Genomic DNA, 25023 nt, shown 5'->3' with positions numbered 1-25023 from the left:
ACACATCCCTTTCCCGAGAGACCGATTCCATGGGAGGTCAGCTGTGCATCATCAGCAATGCAAACGCATAAGGTATTCAGGCTGCCTGGTGGGCTGGTTTAAAATGTTCGGTCTCAAGGGTGTATGACGTCTGACGTCCAGCAAATAAATCTGCCAAGGAGGGCAATTTGGCAGAGCTCTTCCACAAGAGGAGTTCCGTTTTAGCCAAAAACAGAAAGGTGTCCTTGTGTGACCTTTTTCACACTGTAAGCCATCGTGCAAAACTTCAAAATGTAGGGGGAGAGTTTCTGTGGTGTTGCTCATTACTTCTGCTGCTGCAGCTTCACTTTACTTTCAGACCAGAACCACAGATTGAAGTTAGGTTTAGTTTAGAGATACAGCGCGAAAACAGGCCCTTCGGCCCACTGAATCCACGCTGACCAGCAATCCCTGCCCGTTAACACTATCCTACACACACTAGGGACAATTTTACATTTACCGAGCCAATGAAACTACAAAACGGTACGTCTTTGGAGTGTTGGAGGAAACCAAAGATCTCGGAGAAAACCCACGCAGGTCACGGGGAGTATGTACGAACTCTGCACAGCACCGGTAATGGGGATTGAACCCCAGTCTATGGCGCTGCAAACATTGTAAGGCAGCAACTCTACCGCTGCACCACCTGTTCTGGATTATAATAATAATAGATGATTAGACTACTAAGAGATTATTAGAATAATAAATTAACTAGTGTCTCATTTATTTATTTACATTCTTGTAACCGGCTTCCGTCTCCGCACCAAAGATCCCATAGGAAACTAGTGCGGAGACGGAAGCCGGTTACAGAAACATCCTCGTAAAAATAAACGTTATTTGGTAAAAATCATCTCATTTTCAGAATTGTAATTTATTAACACAAACTGTTCCCCTGCAACGTTGATTACACTGCGAGTCGGGTCGGGTCCGGTTACGGAAATGGATGAAAAAAAGGCCCACGTTCCGCTCCGTTGCGTACTACACGTCAGCCCATTGCATTTAGCAGGAGTGGTCTATCTTGCTCCGCTATAGGATCTTTGGCTAGGATAGTGATGCAGCAGATAATACTGCTAGCACAAACTACAGTGAGCTGGGTCCCATTCTGACCTCAGCTGCTGTCTACCTCCAGGTGATTTGGTTTCTTCCCACATTCCCAAAGATGTGTTGGTTGCTAGATTAATTGGTTATTGTAAATTTCCCCTTGTTGTAGGAGGGAGGTCAGAAATGTTGAGGTGGGAGTTAGTTTAGAATTGCAGCATGGAAACAGGCCCTTTGTCCACCACAAGCCGATCGTCCATCATCTACTCACACTAGGTCCATGTTATTCCACTTTGTCATCCACTGGACATTTGGGGCAATTTTTCAGAGCCAATGAACCTACAAACTCACACGTTTTTGTGACGTGGGAAGGAACTGAAGCACCTGGAGAAGACCCATGTGAGTCACAAGAAAAACGTGCAAACTCCACACAGACAGCACTCGAGTTCAAAATCAAACCTAGGTCTCAGCCACTATGAGGCAGCACCTGTGCCATTGTGCACTCCCCCCATGGGAAGATAAAAATAATGAGCTACATGGAAATAAGAGGGAGAATGTGAATGAAGTGGTTGATCTAGGAGTGGGCATAATGGGCCAAATGGCTTCCAACTATGTGTATGAAATATAATATATGAACATAATGAAAAATGGTATCAGTGAGACAGGAAGGTAAACTGAAGTTTGATCCAGAGCTTGAAGATCCATTGAACCAATGACATCTTGTATCTGACAATTTAGTCTTTTCTGAACATACTTTGAATGCTTATAAAGTTGTTAGTGATGGATTTCGCACCAATTTTCTGTAGCTATTATTGGTATTGGTTTATTACTGGCACATGTCCCACGGTACAGTGAAAAACCTTATTTTCGTGCTATCCAAATCATATTATACATGAGTACAGTCAAGCCATTCACAAGTGCACAAGATAGTGCAAAGAGGAAAATACCAGAATGTAGTATGTAGTGTTAGAATGCAAACCATATTGCAGCACAGTGGTAGAGCTGCTGCCTTACAACGCCAGCAACCCGGGTTTGATCCTGACTGGGGGTGCCGTCTGTGGAGAATTTGTACATTCTCCCTGTGATCACGTGGGTTTTCTCCTGGTGCTATGGTTTCCTCCCCCATTCCAAAGACGTGCAGGTTTGTGGGTTAATTGGTTCTGTAAATTGTCCCTAGTGTGCATGATAGAACTAGTGTATGGGGATTGTTGGACGGCGCGGACTTGGTGGGCCAAAGGCCCTGTTTCCATGCTGCAACTCTAAACCAAAAAAATCTAATTTAAGCATTGTTGCAGTACTGTTACAGTATAGATTATAAAAAGTGCATGTTCTGCAAAGAGGTAGGTTGGAAGATGGATTTCTGCACCCAAGCAATTATTACTGTTGAAAGAAAATATGACCTTTATGGTGTCAAGGCATAAAAATATGGTATTTAAAAATATTTATCTTCCTATTATTAAGTGATAACAGAGTGACTGGAGCTGAGCAGATGAACCGTGAAGGTGCCCACGGGAAGACTCCCGATGAGATGTACATCCAACAGAAGGTGCGAGTGCTGCTTATGCTGAGGAAGATGGGATCAAATGTGAGTGAAGAGCTTAATGTGCAGCCATAACTAACTGTTCCTCAGTATGTGGGAGTTGAATGCAAATTATTAATAGGATAAAATGATATCTTGCATAAGGAGGCCATTTTTTTCATTGTGATTGTGTTGGGTCTTTAAAAGAGCTGCCCAATTAATTATATCTTCTTGCTCTTTCCTTCATTGCTGTTCAGATGAAAGTTGCTAAAATGACATTATAATCTGCACAGCCCCAACTTGAGCTGCAGCAGTGTAATTTAATGATTTTTAATCTTTCTTCACATTAATTCTCTGAACATTTATTTTAATATTTATTCATTCTTCAGCGTCAGGGAATGGATTATGAGCAAGGCCAGCAATATCTGTCATCTCTAATTTTTCTAGAGAAGATAGTGGTGAGCTACTGAACTACTGAAGTCTAGTTTAGAGGCACAGCATGGAAACAGGTCCTTCATCCCACCAAGTCCACGCCAACCATCGATCATTTGTTCACACACTAGTTCTACACAATCCATACACACTGGGGGCAATTTACAGAGGCCAGTTAACCAACAAAGCCTCACGTCTCTGGGATATGGGAGGAAACTGGAGCACCTGGAAGAAACCCACGCGGTAACAGGGAGAACGTGCAGACTCCACACAGACAGCACTCGAGGTCAGGATTGAACCCGGTTCTCCGGTACTAGGAGGCAGGAGCTCTATATTTCCTGATCGTAATGGTGTATCAAAGGGGCCCCTGTCGATAGTGGTGTTCCCACACACCGGCTGTCCTGAGCTACAATGGCAGAAGTCACTGATTTGGGAATTGCTCACAGAAGTGCTCCGGCATGTCACTAGAATACATTTTGTAGATGATCCACACAGCAGCCACTGTGCACCGATGTGGAGAGAATAAATATTTAAATTGCTGGGTAGTGTACCAGTAAAGTAAGCTGCTTTCTCCTAGATCGTTTTGAGTAACTTGGGAGATATTGGAGCAGTATTCATCCAGGAACATGGAGAGAGTATTCCGTCATGTTCCTGACTTGAGCCTTGTAGATGGATGAAAGGTTTGCTGTGTCAGAAATGAGTCGTCGGGCCAAACAGCTAGGAAACAGGCCCTTTGGCGAAACACATCCATGCCATGCCCCATCTAAAATAGTCCCACGTTTGGCCCATATCCCTCTAAATGTTTCCTATCCATGTACCTGTCCAATAAAGTAGCTCAGGAAGGACAGCCTCTGACCCACTGTTGTGGCCACGTCTTCATGTGCCTGGTTCAGTTAACTCCTGTTCATGATGGATAATTCAGTGATGTTAATGCTACAGAATGTCCAGGGTGGGTAGTGGTTAGAGTCTGGTGATTATTTGGCAATTCTGTGGCATGGGCGTTACTTCCATCTCTTTAGTCCCTGCCTGAATACTACTGTATGAAGTTATAGACTACTTAATTTACTGAGGCATTTCAAATGAAGTTGAACATTGTGCAGTCACTGGTGAACATTTCCACTTCTGACATTATGATGCAATAAAGATCTATTGCATGAAAACTGGTAATTGTGAAGAGAATAAGGGTTTCGACCCAAAACGTGTCCATGTTCTCCAGAGATGCTGCCTGACCAGCAGAGTTACTCCAGCAGTTTGTGGCGTTTTCTGTTAACTTATGAGATAAGGCTCTTTTTCAGCAATGGTAAGAGGTTTTCATCTTAATTTGGAGTGGTAAAATTCAGAAAGCTAGGAACTTACACCAACACTGTGAAAAGATGGGGAATATATTTAATATAATGAATTGAATTTTCAATGTGAGCCAATATCGAATTTATTACAATGTAGAGGTCTGCACAACTTGCTCCCAGAGACAGATAGAATAAATCGTGGGCGGCACAGTGGCGCATTGGTAGAGTTGTTGCCTTACAGCGCCTGAGACCCAGGTTTGATCCTGACCATGGCTGCAGTCTGTACTGAGTTTGTACGTTCCCCCTGTGACCGTGTGGGTTTTCTCTGTCTATTCTGGTTTACTCCCTTGCTCCCAAAACGTACATGTTTGTAAGTTAATTCCTTCAGTTTAAAAAAAATGTAAATTGGTTCTTGTGTGTACGATGATGCTAGTGTACGGGGTGAATGCTTTTGGCGCAGACTCGGTGGGCCGAAGGGCCTATTTCTGCCTTTTACCACTAAAGTCTAGACTACATTTTGTATTCTTGAGATGAGGTAGTGCTGGTCTTGCAGTCTTTTGTGCATTTGTGGGTTTTGGGGGCTGGAATTAATGTTTGAGGGCATTGGGGGAAGAAAGGAATTTGATAAATATGTCACTTCTAGGGATCATGGTCTGGCACTGCACTGCTAAACCATGTTGCCAATATCCGCAGGGAAAATTGGTCCCAGTCGCTTTGCAGTCCTCCGAAAGGAATGTGGCAAAGAGAAGGCTGCATAAGTAGACACGAAAAGCTGGAGTAACTCAGCAGGTCAGCAGCATCTCTGGAGAAAAGTAATAGGTGACATTTTGGGTGGAGACCCTTCACCAGACATCAGGTCTGATGAAGGGTCTTGATCTGAAACGCCACCTATTCCTTTTCTCTAGAGATGCTGCAGGACCTGCTGAGTTACTCCAGCATTTCATGTCTATCTTCGGTGTAAACCAGCATCTGTATTTCCTTCTTACACAGCTTGCATAGGCGATCTTTGATAATAATGATAATAATAATAATATATTTAATTGTCATTGCACATAAGTGCAACGAGATTTGGTATGCAGCTTCCATCCGATGTCATAACTTAAACAACTAATAAAATTTAGATTTAGATATCCAGAGAACATGGTTTATAAAAAGAAGGCGCCGTCAAGCATTCCAAATGACGCAGAAACACTTTTTTTAAAATGTTTTTTTTATTGGCGGTTCACGTGGAAAATTTGATTTCCGTTTGAATAATGTTGAAAACAATTGCATTTTGCAATTGAATTTTGAGGCATTTGTTTACAGAGAGAAGTGCAAGTGATAGGAGATGGGATTTTGAGACCAGGAAGGTGTAGAAGGTAAAGTATGGAGGTGTGAATTAAGGATGATTGTCCTTTATACGGATCGGCTGGAAAATCAGGGAGAGGAAACAAGAGGCACTGAAAATTGAAAGTCTGAGATCTGCAGATAAATGTGACAAGGTTTGCTGCAGACCTTTCAAAAATTAATGGTTTTGAAATGACTAGCAGCTTATTGGAACATCTAATTTAGATCATTATTTTCTGCTGCACCTGGTGCTGCAGCTGTCAGAATTCTTCCTTCCTCTCAGATGTGAAAACCCGTGAGCTCCAACTGCTGTTGAATTAAAATTGCCATCCTGAACTTTCTTCCCCTCCATCCTTTTTGATCCCAAATGATCAATCCTCAACAGAGCCCATCCTAATGAACTCCCAGCCTGAGGTGACATTGGGACTCTTCTTCTATCTCCATGCCCATTTCTTTTGCCCAGAGTCTTCACCCTAGATTGTGGACCCTTCCATCTCCAGAATTTCAATCCGCTTGGATCTTCTGCTTTGGCCCCTCTTCCTCTCTAGACGTATTCTTTGCTAACTACTGACGTTGCAGTCCATCTTGATTTTTCACTCCCCTTACTCTTGGTCCTTTAAGAGGCACAGATTCCATGATGGTTCAGCCACTGTTTCAAAGAGTTACTGAGTTATACAGGAAAATCCCAAACTCTATTTGGCAGTCAGGAATGTTTTAAGTTGGAACTGCAGATTACTGTGGCTACCTGGAAAATCTCCAGCTCAGTAAAGTACTGATCTCAAGTTCAAATCCTAAAATGCTTATTTATTTATTTATTTATTCCGAACAAGTAAAGACATTAACGACATTAATATTAACAAAATCGAAATTATCAAACAATTGGACATTACAGTCAATATTTACAAAGCAATGAGAAGAACAAAATCAAAGTTCCAATGTCCAACTCTGTGTCTGCACAAGCTCGAAAAGGAGTGAGAAGAAGAATAACTTATTAAATCTCACCCCTTTTCCCCAACACTTCTACCATATTTAAAAATCAATTCATTACTAATAATAATACTACCCTAGGCAATTTCCCGTAATACCTACAGACATATATATACATACAACTATTATGTACATACAAACTTCATAACTGAAGTACCCAAACATAAGTAAACAATAGTAAAGCAATAGATAAACACTAACCCCCACTTGTCAACCATCCCCTCCATCCATGTGTGAGTTTTGTTTGTTTTTAACTATTGGGCATCTCTCCAAACGACATTAGTTTATTTATTTATGTCTTCCCTGGACATGGACATATCTGGCAAAGCCTGCATTTCCCATTCCCTACTGCCCGCTGGCTTTGTAGCAATTCAGAATGCATTTAAACACCCACTTTGATGGGTCTGGATTCGCACACAGCCACAAGGAACTGCAGATGCTGGAATCTTGCCTAGAACACCAAGTGCTGAAGTAGCACAGTAGGCCTGACAGCATCTGTGGAGGGCAGGGGTAGGTGACGTTTCTGATCGAGACCCTTCTTCAATATGAAAAAGTGTCCCAACCCGAAACATCACCTATCCTTTTCCTCCAGAGATGCTGCCTGACCTGCTGAGTTACTCCAGCACTTAGTGTTCACATGTAGACAAACTGGGTAAAGATAGAAAATTTCCTTTGTTGAAGAACATGAGCAAACCAGGAGTTTATGACAATCTGACATTTTCATGGCCATCAGTACTAGTTACTTGATACCGGTTTCTTTTATTCCATATATATTTATTTGATTTTTAATTCCTCAGCTGCCAATGTGGAATTCAAACCGGTCCTTGGATGCATAGTCTAGGCTTCTGGAAATGTGACCAGTAACTTAATCATTATGCTCCTGTGGAAGGTGAACTTTAGGGAAAGGGAAAAAAATGAGTGTGTATGCTGCATGTAGTTAGTGCTCTGAGTGAAGTTTCAAGTGTTTCCGAACAATGGGGTGATCAATAGATTTGTCGAAGGTAGACAAAAATGCTGGAGAAACTCAGCGGGTGAGGCAGCATCTATGGAGCGAAGGAAATAGGCAACGTTATGGGTCGAGACCCGGCCAACATCTGCAGTTCCTTCTTAAATAGATTTGTCGACATCAATTAATTTGTTAATAGCTCAATAGATAAGTTAGTTCAATGAAAACAGTGTAAGATTAGGCAATTGGGACTGCAAATGCTGCCAGTAACTTAAATGCTGTACACTGGCCAAATGTTAATTCCTTCACAGAATTCCACTATTTGCTGAGGTAGCATTAAAGATCTTGCTGCTCCATTTAATGAGATTAGGGTAATTCTATTTGGAAAATAATAGCAAAGGTTATTGAAGAAATTTGCAATGGCTCGTGCAAGCTGAGGGATGGAAAGCCAACTCCGTACTCAGCTCAGTGCTAACAAAGGTTTAATGATGTTGTTACAAAGGCAAAATTGGGGAAACCATCTGCATTTCCAGAAATGCATCTGATACATAACTTGGCTGCATTAATGCACTTAAAAGCGTAGGACTTTAGGATTAGAACACTCAATGCCCTGAATATAGCATGGGGCCTTTCACAGCTCTTAGCCTTGCACTTATATTCCTTCGTTCTTGGCACACAATGGCTGCAGTGTAAAGCAACTACATAGTGCACTGCAGTTGCTTGCCTGGCCTATTCAATAACACTTCTCACACCGGCAATCTCACTTACCAAGGAGGGCAAGGTCTACAGACACATGGGAACACCTCCGTTTGCATTTTCCCCTCCAAGTTGTACAATATCCTGATTTGGAAATACTGCATCATCCCTTCATTAATACGTGGCTTAAATTCTGGAGCCTCTCTCCAAGTGCTCCATTCACGTACCCTCACCAGAATATTACAGCAGTGCAAGATGCAACTCACCATCTCCTTCTTCTTGGCAATAAATGCTGACCTTGCCAACGATGTCAAAATCCCCCAAAATAAATAGCAAAAAAATCTTTACTTGCGTTCACTCCAATACAAGATTCAGGTGGCGAGTAAGTGCTATCTTCATGCTACTACCATCATTATTAAACTGGCAGTTGGCTTATAAATGGCCAAATGTGTACGAAAGAACTAAATGGCCATCACAGCTTATTTTGTTAAAGGAGCCAGTGCAGTAGTACAGAGACACGAGATCCTCTCCCAGTCTGTGACTTCCTCCCATTACAAAAACAAGCAGCTTTTGAATAGAGGCACCAATTTCTAATTTCAGAGATGGAGAGGCTTTTGCTACAAAACTCTTCTTGTTCTCCAGCAGCCAAACTGGTTTGTTGATTCTCCATTCCTTCCACTGAAATTACTCCCCTGTAAAACAAATAAAAGACTTGTTACAAAATGTGAAAATAATCTGAGGGTATGTGCCCTAAAATACGCCAAAGGGAAGTTATTGGAGCAAGATCGCAAATTGTATAAGCCGTTGAAGCAGCATCCTTATTGACTAGCTCCTGGGGATATGGGGGATTGTGGAATGGAGTGGGGTCTTTAGTTGGATAAGGCCAAGGGCAGATGGTGGACAGATAAAGGGCTCCTCTAAAGGAGCGCCCTTTAATTCTGAGGCTATGACCTCTGGTCTTCGACCCACCCACTAGTGGAAACATCCTTTCCACATCCTCTCTAGCTATGCCTTTCATTATTCTGTAAGTCTCAATGAGGTCCCCCCTCAACCTTCTAAACTCCAGAGTGTAGAGGCCCAGTGCTGTCAAACGCTCAAATGTTAACCCACTCATTCCTGGAATCATTCGTTTTTTACAAAACCTCCTCTGTACTCTCTCCAGAGCCAGCACATCGTTCCTCAGATATGAGGCCCAGATTTGCTCACAGTACTCCAAATGCAGCCTAACCATTGCCTTACAGAGCCTCAGTAATACATCTCTGTTTTTGTATTCCAGTCCTAGCATTGAATTTACCTTCCTTACTACCGATGATTTGTTAATGACAAAAACATGATTTCTTCCCACCCCTTGTCCTCCCTTATTGTATTGTGTACTAGGATATTGTTTTAAGAAGGAACTGCAGATGCTGGTTTAAACCAAAGATCGACATAAACAGCTGGAGTAACTAAGCGGGCAGGCAGCATCTCTGGAGAGAAGGAATGGGTGACGTTTCGAGTCGAGACAGATATTGTTCTCCAGCTGACCAAAGGGCCTCTGCTATCTGTCATGGCGAGGGGGTGGGAGCCATTTCATGTGTCAGAGCCAAACCTACTTGCATCCTGTATGCGCCTGTGAACTGTTCAGCTTGAATTGTATTGACCAATGACCTTGGTTTGTTCTGCCCCCCACCTCATCCAGGAAGTGAAAACAAGTGCCCCCTAAGTAGGGACGCCTGTGTACTGGTGTCACATACACTTATTGTTAGAATGTGAAACTAAATACAGTTTGGCTAGGATGCAATGACACACATGCAGCAGTGCGGTAGAAAGTATTGCTGCAGCTGTGCTAACCATCATCATAAGTCTCTTCTGAATTCTTCATTGTGCTGTTTTCCTGCAAAGATTTACAGTTCAGGGTGGAACTTCCTGTGCAGGTTTGTAAAGCACAATAACATATCACTAAAACACAACTAGACAACTCAAAAATATTAACCCCTTATGACACAAGTTTTTTTTAAACCACATTCAGAAGAGCCTGACTGAATAAATGTTTGTGCGTGTTGAATTCACTGCAACTGGATTCAGTCTTCTCATTTAGGAAGCATAGTGTAAAATGCCCCAATATTTCATTGAGATTTTAATACCTCTTTTCCTCCATTGTACTTATTCATGCTGTTCAGCTGTCAGTGTTCAGTGCTAGAATCATGCCTGGTTGAAGAGATTGGCTTTGACTTCAATAAATCGCTCTTGGTTGCAATGATGTCGGGAAGATTACTGCAGAGGAATTGCTGCCTGATTTTATAAAACCGTTCAATTTTCCCAGCACTAGAATTTCTTGATGTTTGAGCAGTATTAAACCACTACCTTAATGCTTCTTTCAACGTGAGAAAAATAAATCAAAGTGACCTCGCAAAATATACTGGAGTAATTCAGCGGGACGGGCAGCGAGACAGGCAGCATCTCTGAAGAGAATGAATGGGTGACGTTTCACGACGAGACCGTTCTCCAGACTCTTCAGTCTGAAGAAGGTCTCGATCTGAAACGTCACCCATTCCTTCTCTCCAGAGATGCTGCCTGTCCCGCTGAGTCACTCCAGCTTTTTGTGTCTATCTTCGGTTTAAACCAGCATCTGCAGTTCCTTCCTACATGCAAAATATACCGTACTATACTACAAATGTGAACAAATAAAAAAGGGAGTACATTTTTCACAAGGAGGAATGGCCCTCCACCTCATCTGAGTTTTTGTTCTTTCTGCCCCGTAAATAAATAAATATAAATGCTGGATAATTCACTGGGTCAGGCAGCATCTCAGATGAGAACTGACAGGCGATGTTTTGGGTCAGGATTACAGTGAATGTTGGGTTAAACAAGCAACATAACCCCTATTAGTGTCTTATAGGGGTTCTGACCCGCTGAGTTTCTCCAGCACTGTGTGTCCTTTTTAGGAGTTTTTATGTCTGTACAAAATCTCGCTATATGACTGAAATTCAATGCTTAAGAAAAATATATTTTAATTGTACTTTTAGCAGTAGCAGTGCTACTGATCAATTCTGGAAAATAAAACAGGTTCTTTATTTTAACAGCTAACTTCAAGCGAAGAAGCTTTTCTACGAACTTATGCCGGAGTAGTGAACAGTCAACTTAGCCAACTTCCACAGCATCCAATTGATCAGGGTAAGGACTGTTCTCATTTAAGCAATTGCAACTTGAGTTGAAAAAGTTGAAATCCAGATTTTTGTCGGGACCAATCCACCATCATGCAAACAAGAATTCATAATTTGAGACAATTTGGTAAATTGAATTGCTGAGATTTAAGCCAGTGGATATTCTACATTATGCTTAGCCCACTGACGCCTTCTAGTGGCTATATTTGGGAATTACAAGTTATATGTGCACTCTTGCACAAATAAGGGTCCATGATATTACAATGGTTTATGGATTTCAAATAGTTGAAGCAACTTTCCATTCCATCTTCCATCTTGGTCCTGACACACAGTTGTATATGTGTATGAAGGAACTGCAGATGCTGGTTTACACCGAAGATATACACAAAATGCTGGAGCAACTCAGCGGACCAGGCAGCATCTCTGGATAGAAGGAATGGGTGACATTTTGGGTCGAGACCCTTCTTCAGATCCGGGTCTTGACCCAAAACGTCACTCATTCCTTCTATCCAAAGATGCTGCTTGTTCCGCTGAGTTCCGCTAATACAGGACAGTTGGATATAATGCACTGGTTATTTCTGTTATTGATATTGATTTGACTTCGGAGTCAAGTGAGTGACTACGTGAAGAAGGGTCGTCCGTCTGCGTGCGCGTCATTACGTCTGAACGCAAACGCGCGACGGACTGGCAGGCATTGTGTCCTCCCAGTCCGTCAGGATGGGCAGGTAAGGAAAGTTGAATCACTTACCTGCGTTCTTTCGGGCTTGAAGCTTTTTGTAGTTTCAGGGCCCAGATGTCGAGGAGACGGTCCGCGGGGAAGTCGGCTGCCAAAGACCGCAGCATTCCCAGTAGCGGGCAACGGTGTTTCCCGACATTTAGCGCCGGCAGCAGAACCGGCAGGAGACTTCGGGCAGGAGGAGGAGCTCCGTTGGTGGTCCCGGGGAATGTAAACCACCCGCAAGTCAAGCAACCCGTTGACTCAGATGAGTCCGGGGGGGGAAAGAGACACCCTCCCTCAACGGAGAGCGTCTGAGGATGACTCTCCCACATAGGAGCAACTTTTTGGAGAAGTTGCTCCAACAATGACCTGCTCTAAAGGAGAGAGCTGTGTCAGCCCGGGGCCAACAGCAGTGCCGGTGCCAGGAGCCTCGCACATGGGGCAGCCCAATGTCTTCCCCATTGGAGGGGGAAGTACATATGGAAGAAACCACTCTGAATCAGAGTACAAAAGCAGGGGGGGGGAAACCTTCCCAGGGACAAGCAGAAGAAAGGAAGTAAGTAAGTAACTTTTACTTATATAGCACTGTTTAAGTTAACTTGCATTGACACCAAAGTGCTTTACATAAATAAATAATAAGCACAAAAGAAATGAAATACTTCTGCAATCATCCAGGTTCCACTGGGTGCTTCCCTGGATAGAGATCTAGAAAATGTCTCCTGCTCTGAAGAGAGGAGCATTCACGGTCAGTTTCAATCTGACCCAAAGCAAGAATCTCATTTAGGCCCGCTGGAGGGGCCATGTCAGCGCAGGTATCCTCAGGGGCCTGCGGCAGCACCTGTTTTCAGGGCTACCTACAAATCTCACTCTCAGTGGAGGGGAGTGTGAGTGATCAGTAGGTAACTGATCTCGAATTACAATACACTACAATACCATTTATTTGTCATTTGAACCTCACATGACGTTCAAACGAAATTTGGTTTCGAGATCAGTAGGTAACTGATCACGAATTAAAGTATGAACATACTGAAGCACATGCATATGGCCTCAAGAGACAGCAGTTGGCAGAATATCCACACAAATGCCGGCAAGGGAACAGCGCTATCAGGGTGACTTTGGAGAAACCAGCCGCCGAATCCTCTCTTCAGGTAAGACCAGAAGAAGGAAGCAAAAGCTGTCGGACCAATCAAGGTACCAACGACAAGCAAACTTCATCAGTAGGCGACAACACACCCCACACCTCCATAGGGGGTAAGCAGTTCACTGAAGCCGGTGGTAGCTTGAAAGCTGGGCACGGAAATATGATCAGAGTCGTCTTTCAAGGCACTCAGAAATATGGCCAGAATTGTCCTACAAGGCAGGCTCAGTATGATGAGGTTTTCAAACCAAGACCCAAGCAGAGGTCAGTAGAAACATGGAATCCACACTCCCTACCAGTCCAACTTCCAATCAAGGAGAGAAAAGGAACCCACATCAGGGGCCTTTGGGCTTACCACAAGACCACCGGTAGCCATGGAGGTAGGTAGGTCTGGGTTTACTGAAACAAGGGATTGTGGACCAGTTACATGTTGGTAATTTTACTCTTGTGTTTTTGTTCAAAATGACAATAACATGAATTTCAGATCTGGTTTTAAAAAACAGATAACAACATGTGATTATTTTTTACTGCACAACATACATAGGTTCCAAGCAGACTTGGAACTCGGACCGGAATTGTCTTCGAGGCAGGCCCAGTATTTTGGGCAGGATTGCCTTCCAGGACAGGTGACAGATGGAGGATGTCACTTCATCCAGGTTTAACTCATTTGTGCAGTACAGACTTTCAGAAACAGCAATTTTTTGTTACGGTCTAACTACTGTTTTATAGGAGCTTCCTATAAAATGGTCACATGGCATGCATCGACCTCAAAGATGCATACTATTCGGTGTCTATTCACTAAGTACAGGAGATATTTGAAGTTTAACTGGATGGCATGGCTCTGCCAAATGGGTTGACATCAGCTCCTAGACTATTGACTGAACTACGGAAACCAATTCTGGGACTACAAAGGTCTCAAAACCACATAGTAATGGCATATTTGGAGGACATTTTCATTTTTGGAGTCATCAAGAATTGGCAGAAGCATCAGTCAAAGCAAACCAAAACCCTGTTTGAAAGAATTGGTTACCTCATCCATCCAGTTAAATCAAAATTGACACCTACAAGGGTAATTGATTACCTAGAATTTACTATCAAAAACAGTAAATATGTTGGTGACTTTGCCTAGGGGCAAATGACAATATTAATTAAGCCTGCTATGACCTGATAGTCAAATACTAGCCATCTATCAGGCAAACAGCGAGTGTAATTGGCAAATAGTAGCTGCATTCCCAGCAGTACGGGCCTTTGCATTACCAGAATTTACAGCAAGCAAAGGAATGAACACTCAGATTACATGCAGGCCGAATTGGCAAACTATGGATTGCCAGCAGAGGCCATTGTTGAATAACTATGGTGGATAACGAATGGGAGACAGCTCAAGGGAAATTTTGCTCGAAAGCCATCGAGGGTTCTTCAGACCTATACAAGCGGCTAAGGATGGGGAGCCACCAACACAGTCTAAAGCTGTGGGGGCAGATGGAATGAGCAGGAGTCTGTAATTCCCCAACACATGGAATCAATTACCCAGAATTGTTGGGGGCACAATATGGACTCAAGGTTCTCTGTAGCGATATGCAACCGGTGCTTGTTCAAATTCAGATTGATAACACCACTGCGGTGGCATATATCCATTAACAAGGGTGGTGTAAAATCTGTATCTTACGATAGATTGTCGAACCTCATTTGGCACTGGTGTATCGAGAGGAATATTTGGGAAATCTACGAGTTAGATATAACATATAGCTGGATCACGAATGTTTAATAACAACACAGAATGGATGTTGAATCAGACAGTATTTAACGAAATAGCTACACGATTTGGCATACCAGATGTTGATCCGTTTGCATCTAGACTAAACCATTAGTTACCCAGATATGTGTCCTGCGAGCTGGATCCAGGAGCAAGGCAGTGGATGCTTTCTCCCTCAATTGGGGAGGAATGTTTATGTATGCTTTCCGCCAATTTGTCTCACAAACCGATGCTTGACAAAAATCAAGCAAGACTAAGCCACAGGCATATTGGTAGTGCCAGATTGGCCTACTCAAGCCTGGTCTCCAAACATTTTGGGAATTATAGTCCAGCCAGTTATGGCTGTACCCAAGAGCAGGGACCTCCTAGTGAACCCAGTTACAGGGAGCAATCATCCACTACATGAACGTATAACCTGTTGGTCTGCAGATTCTGAGGAGGCCATTTCAAGGCATAGGACTGTCCGAACAAATACAACACAGTTCGGATAACATGTCTTGGAGTTCCTATCAACTCTGTACTATAACTATAAACAAAGTTATAGTGCAATCTATAGTGCCAGAGGCGCACTCTCCTCCTATCTGATGCCGGAAGCAGGGCACGGTTCGATAGGAATGCACCCCTTTACAACAAAATCCATGAAGGGAATTTACAATTTAAGACCTCCAAAGCCAAGGTACATGGACACATGGGATGTGAGCGTGGTACTAACCCTACTTTGACAGTGGGTCTATAACTAACCCTGAAGGTAATATGCTGACAAAGAGTCCAAACACTGCAAAAGCTACGGTTGGACTACATGACCACCAATATGAACAACATAACATTCCTAATCAGGAACCTGATAAAACAGAGCAGGCCAGGAATGCCAGGGATGGAGATCCAGTTCTTGGCATATCCAGAGGACCAATGGTTGTGTGGGTGGTAACATACTAACACCACTATCTGAGAGTTACGGAGAACCTCAGAGGCTCAGAACAATCGGTCCTCATCAGCCATAAAAAACCACACCAAAAGGTGTCAACTCAAACCATCTCCAGATGGTCAAAAGAGGTAATGGCGGTAGCAGGAGTAAACATTTATATGGTTAAATCTCACTCCACCAGGGCTGCATCTACGTCGGCAGCAAGAGCTATGGACGTGCCCCTTGACGACATCCTAGTGGCTGCAGGATGGACGAATGAAATAACGGTCCACCGGTTTTATAACAAACCCATTACCGGACTGGGGGTGTTTGCACGTACCATTTTAAGTTCTGTCCCTTAGTTTCCCCCCCAAGGTTGGGAGGGGTAACTATTTTTTTTTAAACTTTTCTTTCATTTAAAGCATCAGTTTCTTTACTTAACTACGTAATGTCTGAATGCTTTAATGATTACACGCATCCATGGTCAATCCATTCAGTGTGTGACGCCTGGATTCGTAACCAGCGTAAAATCACAGAGCTTTGAAATCTTCACGTAGTCACTCACGTGACTCCGAAGTAAAATAGTAAGATTAAACGAGAACTTACCAGTTTGAAGTTTGATCTTGATTTTATGAGGAGTTACGATGAGCGATTACGTGCCCACCGCTCCCACCCTCATACTATCAAGGTCATATGGAAGTTCTAGTTTCTTCACAATCTTACTATTCTCAGGTCTTCTTTTTATCTGTGATTTAACACCGCTGCTTTGAAGATTGACGCGCACGCAGACGGACGGCCCTTCTTCACGTAATCGCTCATCGTAACTCCTCATAAAATCAAGATCAAACTTCAAACTGGTAAGTTCTCGTTTAATCTTACTATTACAAGTAACTCTGGCACAAGCACTGATCCTTACAGAACACGACCAGTTAACTGAACTACAGGTTAACCCTGCCATCTTGAAAACGATCCAACCATTCTTTGGTCCAACAACCAATTTTAAAATCAGAGAAGTGAGATTTAATTGCCTTGCAGTACCAAAGAGTTGCCCTAAACACAACGGCCCATACGACCTCCTCCTATCCTTGTATGATTTCACTGCCTCGCCTATTCCTAACAGAAAACAAATGGTTAACGTGGGGCGAGGAACTGGGTTTTTCATAAGGAGGTACCGTCCTCCACCTCATCAGGGTTTTTGTTCTTTCCGTTACGTCAATAAAAAAATAAAAGCAACATTTTGGCAAATATCTCATTTCAATATGTAATTCCCTGCTGTGAGAAAGTTTGCAATTCCTATGAAAGGGTGCCTGAATACAGACAAGCTGACTTCTGTACAACTAGTGTCGGCTATCAGGTTTACTGCTCTCTCGAGGAGCTTCCTGCAGTTTTCCAGCAGTTGGCCAGGAAGTTTGTGCACCAGATCAGATCAGGTGCGAGGCAGTGAATCAACGCATTTCATTCATTTAACAAGAAACGGTATGAATTTATGGGTACTACATCCAGATTGAATAAACGTGCTGATCAAAATACAAAAGAAACTCGATTATTGACAACAAAATCCATGGGCAGTTAAGTATATTAGAGAAAATTTGAATCCCAATATGTTGACAACTTTTTATTAGTCACCAAAGTAATGAGAGAATGTGCAGACAGGTTTAAATAGAATAACAAGATTACAGATATGGTCACATCAAAGTTTTGTTACTGGAATTGAAAGATTGAAATTTGAAGTAATGATGTGGAGGCATAAATTCAAACACATGGTCTGCCAGAAAATATAATTTAGCTAATTAAATCCAGATTAAAGCAGCTGGTGGCGGTGGTGGTGACTGTTGTTAAAAAACCCACCTGGTTCACTGAAGTCATGTAAAGCAGGAATCTGCCATCTTTAACCAGTTGGGTTCCAAACATGACTGCTGACATATGGAACTGCAGTTAATTTTTAACTGCTGTCTTAAATACTCTGTCAAACCATTCCATTTAAACACAGTTAGAAATGGGTAATACATTATGGTCTTGACATCATCCCCCACATGCCATGAATGATTTATAAAAATATTAACCCAATCACCTTTTTACAGCAAATATCTTGTGTGTGTTGTTATCATTGCTCCTGATCTGTACATTTCCTCTCTTCATCAGTCTTGAGACTTTTCTGTGCAATATGACAGGAATTTATTGCTGATAAAAGCCGATCTAATCTACTTAACCTTATCCACTGCCTCGAGGATATAATGTGTTGCATGGCCCAGAAATTCCAACAACTAAACGAGAGTAAGTCTGAGGTCATCCTTCTCGGCCCCTCGGACTCAATCAAAATGATAGCAGGCAGCCTTGGAAGCTTTACCCCATTACTCAAACCTCACGTCAAAAACCTTGGCGTGATATTTGACGCCGCATTGAAATTAGACGTTTGTCTAAAGTCAATGCCGTGGTAAAAGCTAGCTTCTTCCAGCTTCGGACGATAGCTAAAATAAAACAATTCCTCCAGTTTGATGACCTCGAAAAGATCATCCACACATTTATCTCTTCCCGCCTCGATTACTGCAACTCCCTTTACACTGGCATCAGCCAATCTTCCCTGTTCCGCCTGCAACTGCTCCAAAACGCCACAGCGAGACTCCTGACGGGCACCCGAAAAAGGGACCACATCACCCCGATCCTGGCCTCTCTCCACTGGCTCCCTGTGCGGTTCCGAATAAATTTCAAGATCCTCCTCTGTCTACAAAGCCCTCAATGGGCTACCCCCACCTACATCAAAAGTCTGCTTACCCACCACACCACCTCCAGGTCCCTTAGATCGGCCGACTTGGGGTTACTGAACATCCCGCGGTCTAGGCATAAGCTCAGGGGCGACTGCGCCTTTGCGGTTGCAGCTCCTAGACTGTGGAACAGCATCCCGCTTCCCATCAGAACTGCCCCCTCCATCGACTCCTTTAAGTCGAGACTTAAAACTCATCTTTACTCTCAAGCCTTTCTTGACGTCCTCTGAGGGAGGGCTATATGTATGTATTTATGTATGTACTTAATCTATGAACCAATGTTGTATAATGTTAGTACCTCCACCAATGTAAAGCACTTTGACCAACGAGAGTTGTTTTTTTAAATGTGCTATAGAAATAAAAGTGACTTGACTTGATTATTTGTGTACTTGAGAAAACATAGAAAATTGGAGGACTTCAGACTTTAGTGGTATAGCACGGAAACAAGCCCTTAGTCTGCGCCGAATAGCGATCACCCCACACGCAAGCACTATCCTACACACTAGGGACCGTTTATAATTTTACCAAAGCTAATTAACCTACAAATCTGTACGTCGTTGGAGTGTGGGAGGAAACTGGAGCACCCGGAGAAAACCCATGCGGTCACAGGGAGAACGTACAAACTCCATACAGACAGCACCCATAGTCAGGATCAAACCCGGGTCTCTGGAGCTGTAAGGCAGCAGCTCTACCGCTGCACCACCTGTGGAACAGGAGCCTATTCTTTATGATCATGCCTAATCCCCTCTCGCAAACCATACTCATTTACACCACATACCCTTGGTGTCTTGTATCGGAACTGTATCTTTCTCCTTACATGTTCACTGCACAATAGTGCCTTACACCTTCATTGATCTGGGTTCAATTCTGACCTGCTGTGGCATGTGTGAAATTTTCCTTTCCTGTGACTGCATGGGTTTCCTCCACATGCTAAAGATGTGTGGGTTAGTAAGTAAACTGGCCGCTGCAAATTGCTCACTGTAAATCTCCACATATTTCCATTAACTCCTCTCCAGAATAGAAACATAGAAACATAGAAAATAGGTGCAGGAGGAGGCCATTAGGCCCTTCGAGCCTGCACCGCCATTCAATATGATCATGGCTGATCATCCAACTCAGTATCCTGTACCTGCCTTCTCTCCATACCCCCTGATCCCTTTAGCCACAAGGGCCATATCTAACTCCCTCTTAAATATAGTCAATGAACTGGCCTCAACTACCTTCTGTGGCAGAGAATTCCAGAGATTCACCACTCTCTGTGTGAAAAATGTTTTCCACATCTCGGTCCTAAAAGATTTCCCCCTTATCCTTAAACTGTGACACCTTGTTCTGGACTTCCCCAACATCGGGAACAATCTTACTGCATCTAGCCTGTACAACCCCTTAAGAATTTTGTTAGTTTCTATAAGATCCCCCCTCAATCTTCTAAATTCTAGCGAGTACAAGCCGAGTCTATCCAGTCTTTCTTCATATGAAAGTCCTGACATCCCAGGAATCAGTCTGGTGAACCTTCTCTGTACTCCCTCTATGGCAAGAATGTCTTTCCTCAGATTAGGAGACCAAAACTGTACGCAATACTCCAGGTGTGGTCTCACAAAGACCCTGTACAACTGCAGTAGAACCCCCCTGCTCCTATACTCAAATCCTTTTGCTATGAATGCTAACATACCATTCGCTTTCTTCACTGCCTGCTGCACCTGCATGCCTACTTTTAATGACTGGTGTACCATGACAGCCAGGTCTCGTTGCATCTCCCCTTTTCCTAATCGGCCACCATTCAGATAATAGTCTACTTTCCTGTTTTTGCCGCCAAAGTGGATAACCTCACATTTATCCACATTATATTGCATCTGCCATGCATTTGCCCACTCACCCAGCCTATCCAAGTCACCTTGCAGCCTCCTAGCATCCTCCTCACAGCTAACACTGCCCCCCAGCTTTGTGTCATCCGCAAACTTGGAGATGTTGCATTCAATTCCCTCGTCCAAATCATTAATATATATTGTAAATAGCTGTGGTCCCAGCGCTGAGCCTTGCGGTACCCCACTAGTCACTGCCTGCCATTGTGAAAAGGACCCGTTTACTCCTACTCTTTGCTTCCTGTCTGCCAGCCAGTTCTCTATCCACATCAATACTGAACCCCCAATACCGTGTGCTTTAAGTTTGTATACTAATCTCTTATGTGGGACCTTGTCGAAAGCCTTCTAAAAGTCCAGATATAACACATCCACTGGTTCTCCCTTATCCACTCTACTAGTAACATCCTCGAAAAATTCTATAAGATTCGTCAGACATGATTTACCTTTCATAAATCCATGCTGACTTTGTCCAATGATTTCACCACTTTCCAAATGTGCTGCTATCCCATCTTTAATAATTGATTAGCAGTTTCCCCACTAGACTAACTGGTCTGTAATTCCCCGTTTTCTCTCTCCCTCCCTTTTTAAAAAGTGTGGTTATATTAGCTACCCGCCAATCCTCAGGAACTACTCCAGAATCTAAAGAGTTTTGAAAAATTATCACTAATGCATCCACTATTTCTGGGGCTACTTCCTTAAGTACTCTGGGATGCAGCCTATCTGGCCCTGGGGATTTATCGGCCTTTAATCCATTCAATTTACCTAACACCACTTCCCGGCTAACCTGGATTTCACTCAGTTCCTCCATCTCATTTGACCCCCGGTCCCCTGCTATTTCCGGCAGATTATTTATGTCTTCCTTAGTGAAGACAGAACCAAAGTAGTTTTTCAATTGTTCTGCCATGTCCTTGTTCCCCATGATCAATTCACCAGTTTCTGACTGCAAGGAACCTACATTTGTTTTAACTAATCTTTTTCTCTTCACATATCTATAAAAACTTTTGCAGTCAGTTTTTATGTTCCCTGCCAGTTTTCTTTCATAATCTATTTTCCCTTTCCTAATTAAGCCCTTTGTCCTCCTCTGCTGGACTGAATTTTTCCCAGTCCTCCGGTATGCTGCTTTTTCTGGCTAATTTGTATGCTTCATCTTTTGTTTTGATACTATCCCTGATTTCCCTTGTTATCCACGGATGCACTACCTTCCCTGATTTATTCTTTTGCCAAACTGGGATGAACAATTGTTGTAGCTCATCCATGCAGTCTTTAAATGCTTTCCATTGCATATCCACCGTCAACCCATTAAGAATCAATTGCCAGTCTATCTTGGCCAATTCACGTCTCATACCCTCAAAGTTACCTTTCTTTAAGTTCAAGACCCTTGTTTCTGAATTAGCAATGTCACTCTCCATCCTAATGAAGAACTCAACCATATTATGGTCACTCTTGGCCAAGGGTCCAAGCACAACAAGACTGCTAACTAAACCTTCCTCATTACTCAATACCCTGCTTGGCCAGCCTTCACAAATGGGGCAGCAGTCCAACCCCACAGTGTGCTTGTGAAGAGCAGCAAACAATGCAACACATCATTGAAGCATGCCCTCAACAAAGACTCAAAGGAGGACTTGTCACCCTTCATACAGCAGATCAAGAGGCAACTGCTTGGCTAAAGGACTTTGCATTCGCTAAATAAATAAATACCCAGTCTAGAATAGCCTGCTCTCTCGTTGGTTCCTCTACATGTTGGTTTAGAAAACTATCCCGCATACATTCCAAGAAATCCTCTTCCTCAGCACCCTTGCCAATTTGATTCACCCAATCTATATGTAGATTGAAGTCACCCATTATAACTGTTTTACCTTTGTTGCACGCATTTCTAATTTCCTGTTTGATGCCATTCCCAACTCCACTACTACTATTAGGTGGCCTGTACACAACTCCCACTAGCGTTTTCTGCCCCTTAGTGTTTCGCAGCTCTACCCATATCGATTCCACATCCTCCAAGCGAATGTCCTTCCTTTCTATTGTGTTAATCTCCTCTCTAACCAGCAACGCTACCCCACCTCCTTTGCCTTTCTGTCTATCCCTCCTGAATATTGAATATCCCTGGATGTTCAGCTCCCATCCTTGGTCACCCTGGAGCCATGTCTCCGTGATCCCAACTATATCATAGTCATTAATAGCTATCTGCACATTCAACTCATCCACCTTATTACGAATGCTCCTTGCATTGAGACACAAAGCCTTCAGACTTGTTTTTACAACACTCTTACCCCTTATACAATTATGTTGAAAAGTGGCCCTTTTTGAGTTTTGCCCTGAATGTATCTGCCTGCCACTTTTACTTTTCACCTTGTTACCTATTGCTTCTACCCTAATTTTACACCCCTCTGTCTCTCCGCTCACACATTTAAGAAACCCTTTCCCTTTAACTCCATCCTCGACTATCCCATTTGACACCCCACCCCCCTTATTCAGTTTAAAACCACCCGTGTAGCAGTGGCAAACCTGCCTGCCAGAATGCTGGTCCCCCACCTTTTAAGGTGCAATCCGTCCCTTTTGTACAGTTCCCCCTTACTCCAAAACTGATCCCAGTGATCTAAGAATCTAAATCCCTGCCCCGTGCACCAGTTCCTCAGCCACATATTCAGGTCCCGTATCTCCCTGTTCCTCGCCAGCACGAGGAACTGGAAGCAAACCGGAGATAACAACCCTGGAGGTCCTGCTTTTCAGCATTTTTCCGAGCTCTCTGAAGTCACGCTGCAGAATATTCATCCCCTTCTTTCCGACATCGTTTGTGCCGACATGCACTACCACTTCCGGCTGTTCACCTTCGCCCTTGAGGATTTTCTGCACTCTGTCCGTGATATCCTGGATCCTGGCACCAGGAAGGCAGCACACCATCCTCGCATCCCGTCTGTTGCCGCAGAAACCCCTGTCCGTATCTCTCACAATGGAGTCTCCCACTACAATGGCGTTGCCTGACGTTGGCCTCTTTGGTTTTGGCTCAACAGCCCTTTTTGCTTCGCAAGCCAGTCCGCCGCTCGGTGTAATAACGTCTTCTGACCCGACAGCTTCACAAGAGGTACAACACCCGGGGACGTTTGCATTCCATGCTTCCCTCCCTCGTTCACCGTCACCCACCTTCTCTCTTCCAGTACCTTAGGTGTAACAATCTTACTGTAGGACTTGTCGAGGAACTACTCCATTTCTCGGATGAACCTGAGGTCATCCACTTGCTTCTCCAGTTCCCCAACACGGTTCTTCAGGAGCTCTACCTGGATGCACTTCTCACATTTGTAATCTTTGGTTACTGGAAATGTGTAGAGAATAAAAATGGGATGAGTGTAAATGGGGGATTGATGGTGGCATGGGCAGTGTGTAGAAAAGCCTGCTTCCTTGCTTCTTGGTCTATACATCTAAATGTATTCGGTGGCTTGAGCACGGCCTTCTGCGATAGAGAATTCACCAGGTTTACCCGATTCCAAGTAAAGGCGCTTTTTTCTCATTTCAGTTCAATGTGCCTTACTTCCTATTGTAACCTCATGTTCTGCACGCCCCAGTCAGGGGAAGTATCCTCCTGACACCCAGTCCTGACATCTAGCTCTATCAGTTGTTCTCTCAGGTTTACTCCAGATGGATGTTTGATGTGGATCTCCACCTCACACTCTCCACACTTCACCCGTCATTGAATAATTAGAAAGCAAATGGAATTCATTATTAGGGATAATGTGAGGTGTGAGCTGACGAGATGCCCTATCTAAACAGCCTAAATAAGATTTCTAACAGGATAGATTGCTTTCGGTTTATTTATTTTGTTTTAGTAGTAAGATGGAAGTTAAAGGATCAATGGATGTCTTGCGTAAGTTATGGGTATAGATATATACGTTCTACTTGTGTTGCCAGAGGTATTTAGCAGTGATGTCCGAAGGGATGTCTTTGTGTCTCAATGAAGATATAATGAAGGGAGTGAAGCATGGGTAATTCTCTCACAACAGCAAGACAACACCCTGGCTGTTTTTTAAAGAATGAAGTGTAAAAGTAATACTGTGTCCTTCAAAGATGGCCAGTGTGTTTTCCTCTCGTTTTAAAACCCGATCCCAAAAAGGAAACTTGAGATTCAATTCACTTTTGCCTCATTTGTGATCTCTGGTTTCAAAGAATATTTTGTTTCCTTTTGTTGACTTTCATTTAAATATAATAATTAGTTTCACCTGGTATTCTAAGGCTATAATCTCAAGTCAACCTGATTGCATTGCCAGATGAGAAAGGTTTGATCTTTTTGGCAAGTCATTTTGGCCAGGCGCAACAGCCTTGCAACATTGAGAAAATCCTCTCTGCACCATTCTGACAGCATCACATTGATGTACATGAGGATGATGCAGAGCGCATCTCGGAAAGCAAATTGAAACCAAAAGCAGATTACAGTAATGCCGCACCAATTTCAGAATCGACCAGGCATGAAAAGGAATAATGGCCAACACATTTGCAAAGTTATTGCACA

The 25023-nt window shown here is 43.2% G+C and overlaps 1 protein-coding gene across 2 annotated transcripts in view; it reads left to right on the top strand.

Moving 5' to 3' along the window:
- ctnnbip1 (catenin beta interacting protein 1) overlaps positions 1-25023 on the top strand; it is an 82007-nt gene that overhangs the window by 34224 nt on the left and 22760 nt on the right. For both annotated transcript variants that reach the window (XM_033048530.1, XM_033048529.1), the window contains exons 2-3: positions 2515-2638; positions 11308-11398. In XM_033048530.1, coding sequence (XP_032904421.1) covers positions 2543-2638; positions 11308-11398 — 187 coding nt within the window. In that variant the 5' untranslated portion in view covers positions 2515-2542. The remainder of the gene's footprint in view (positions 1-2514; positions 2639-11307; positions 11399-25023) is intronic.

This window comes from Amblyraja radiata, chromosome 31, assembly GCF_010909765.2.
Source record: "Amblyraja radiata isolate CabotCenter1 chromosome 31, sAmbRad1.1.pri, whole genome shotgun sequence".
NCBI lineage: Eukaryota > Metazoa > Chordata > Chondrichthyes > Rajiformes > Rajidae > Amblyraja > Amblyraja radiata.
The sequence above is the reverse complement of the archived record's forward strand: the minus strand, read 5'-3'. Positions and strand labels throughout refer to the sequence as shown.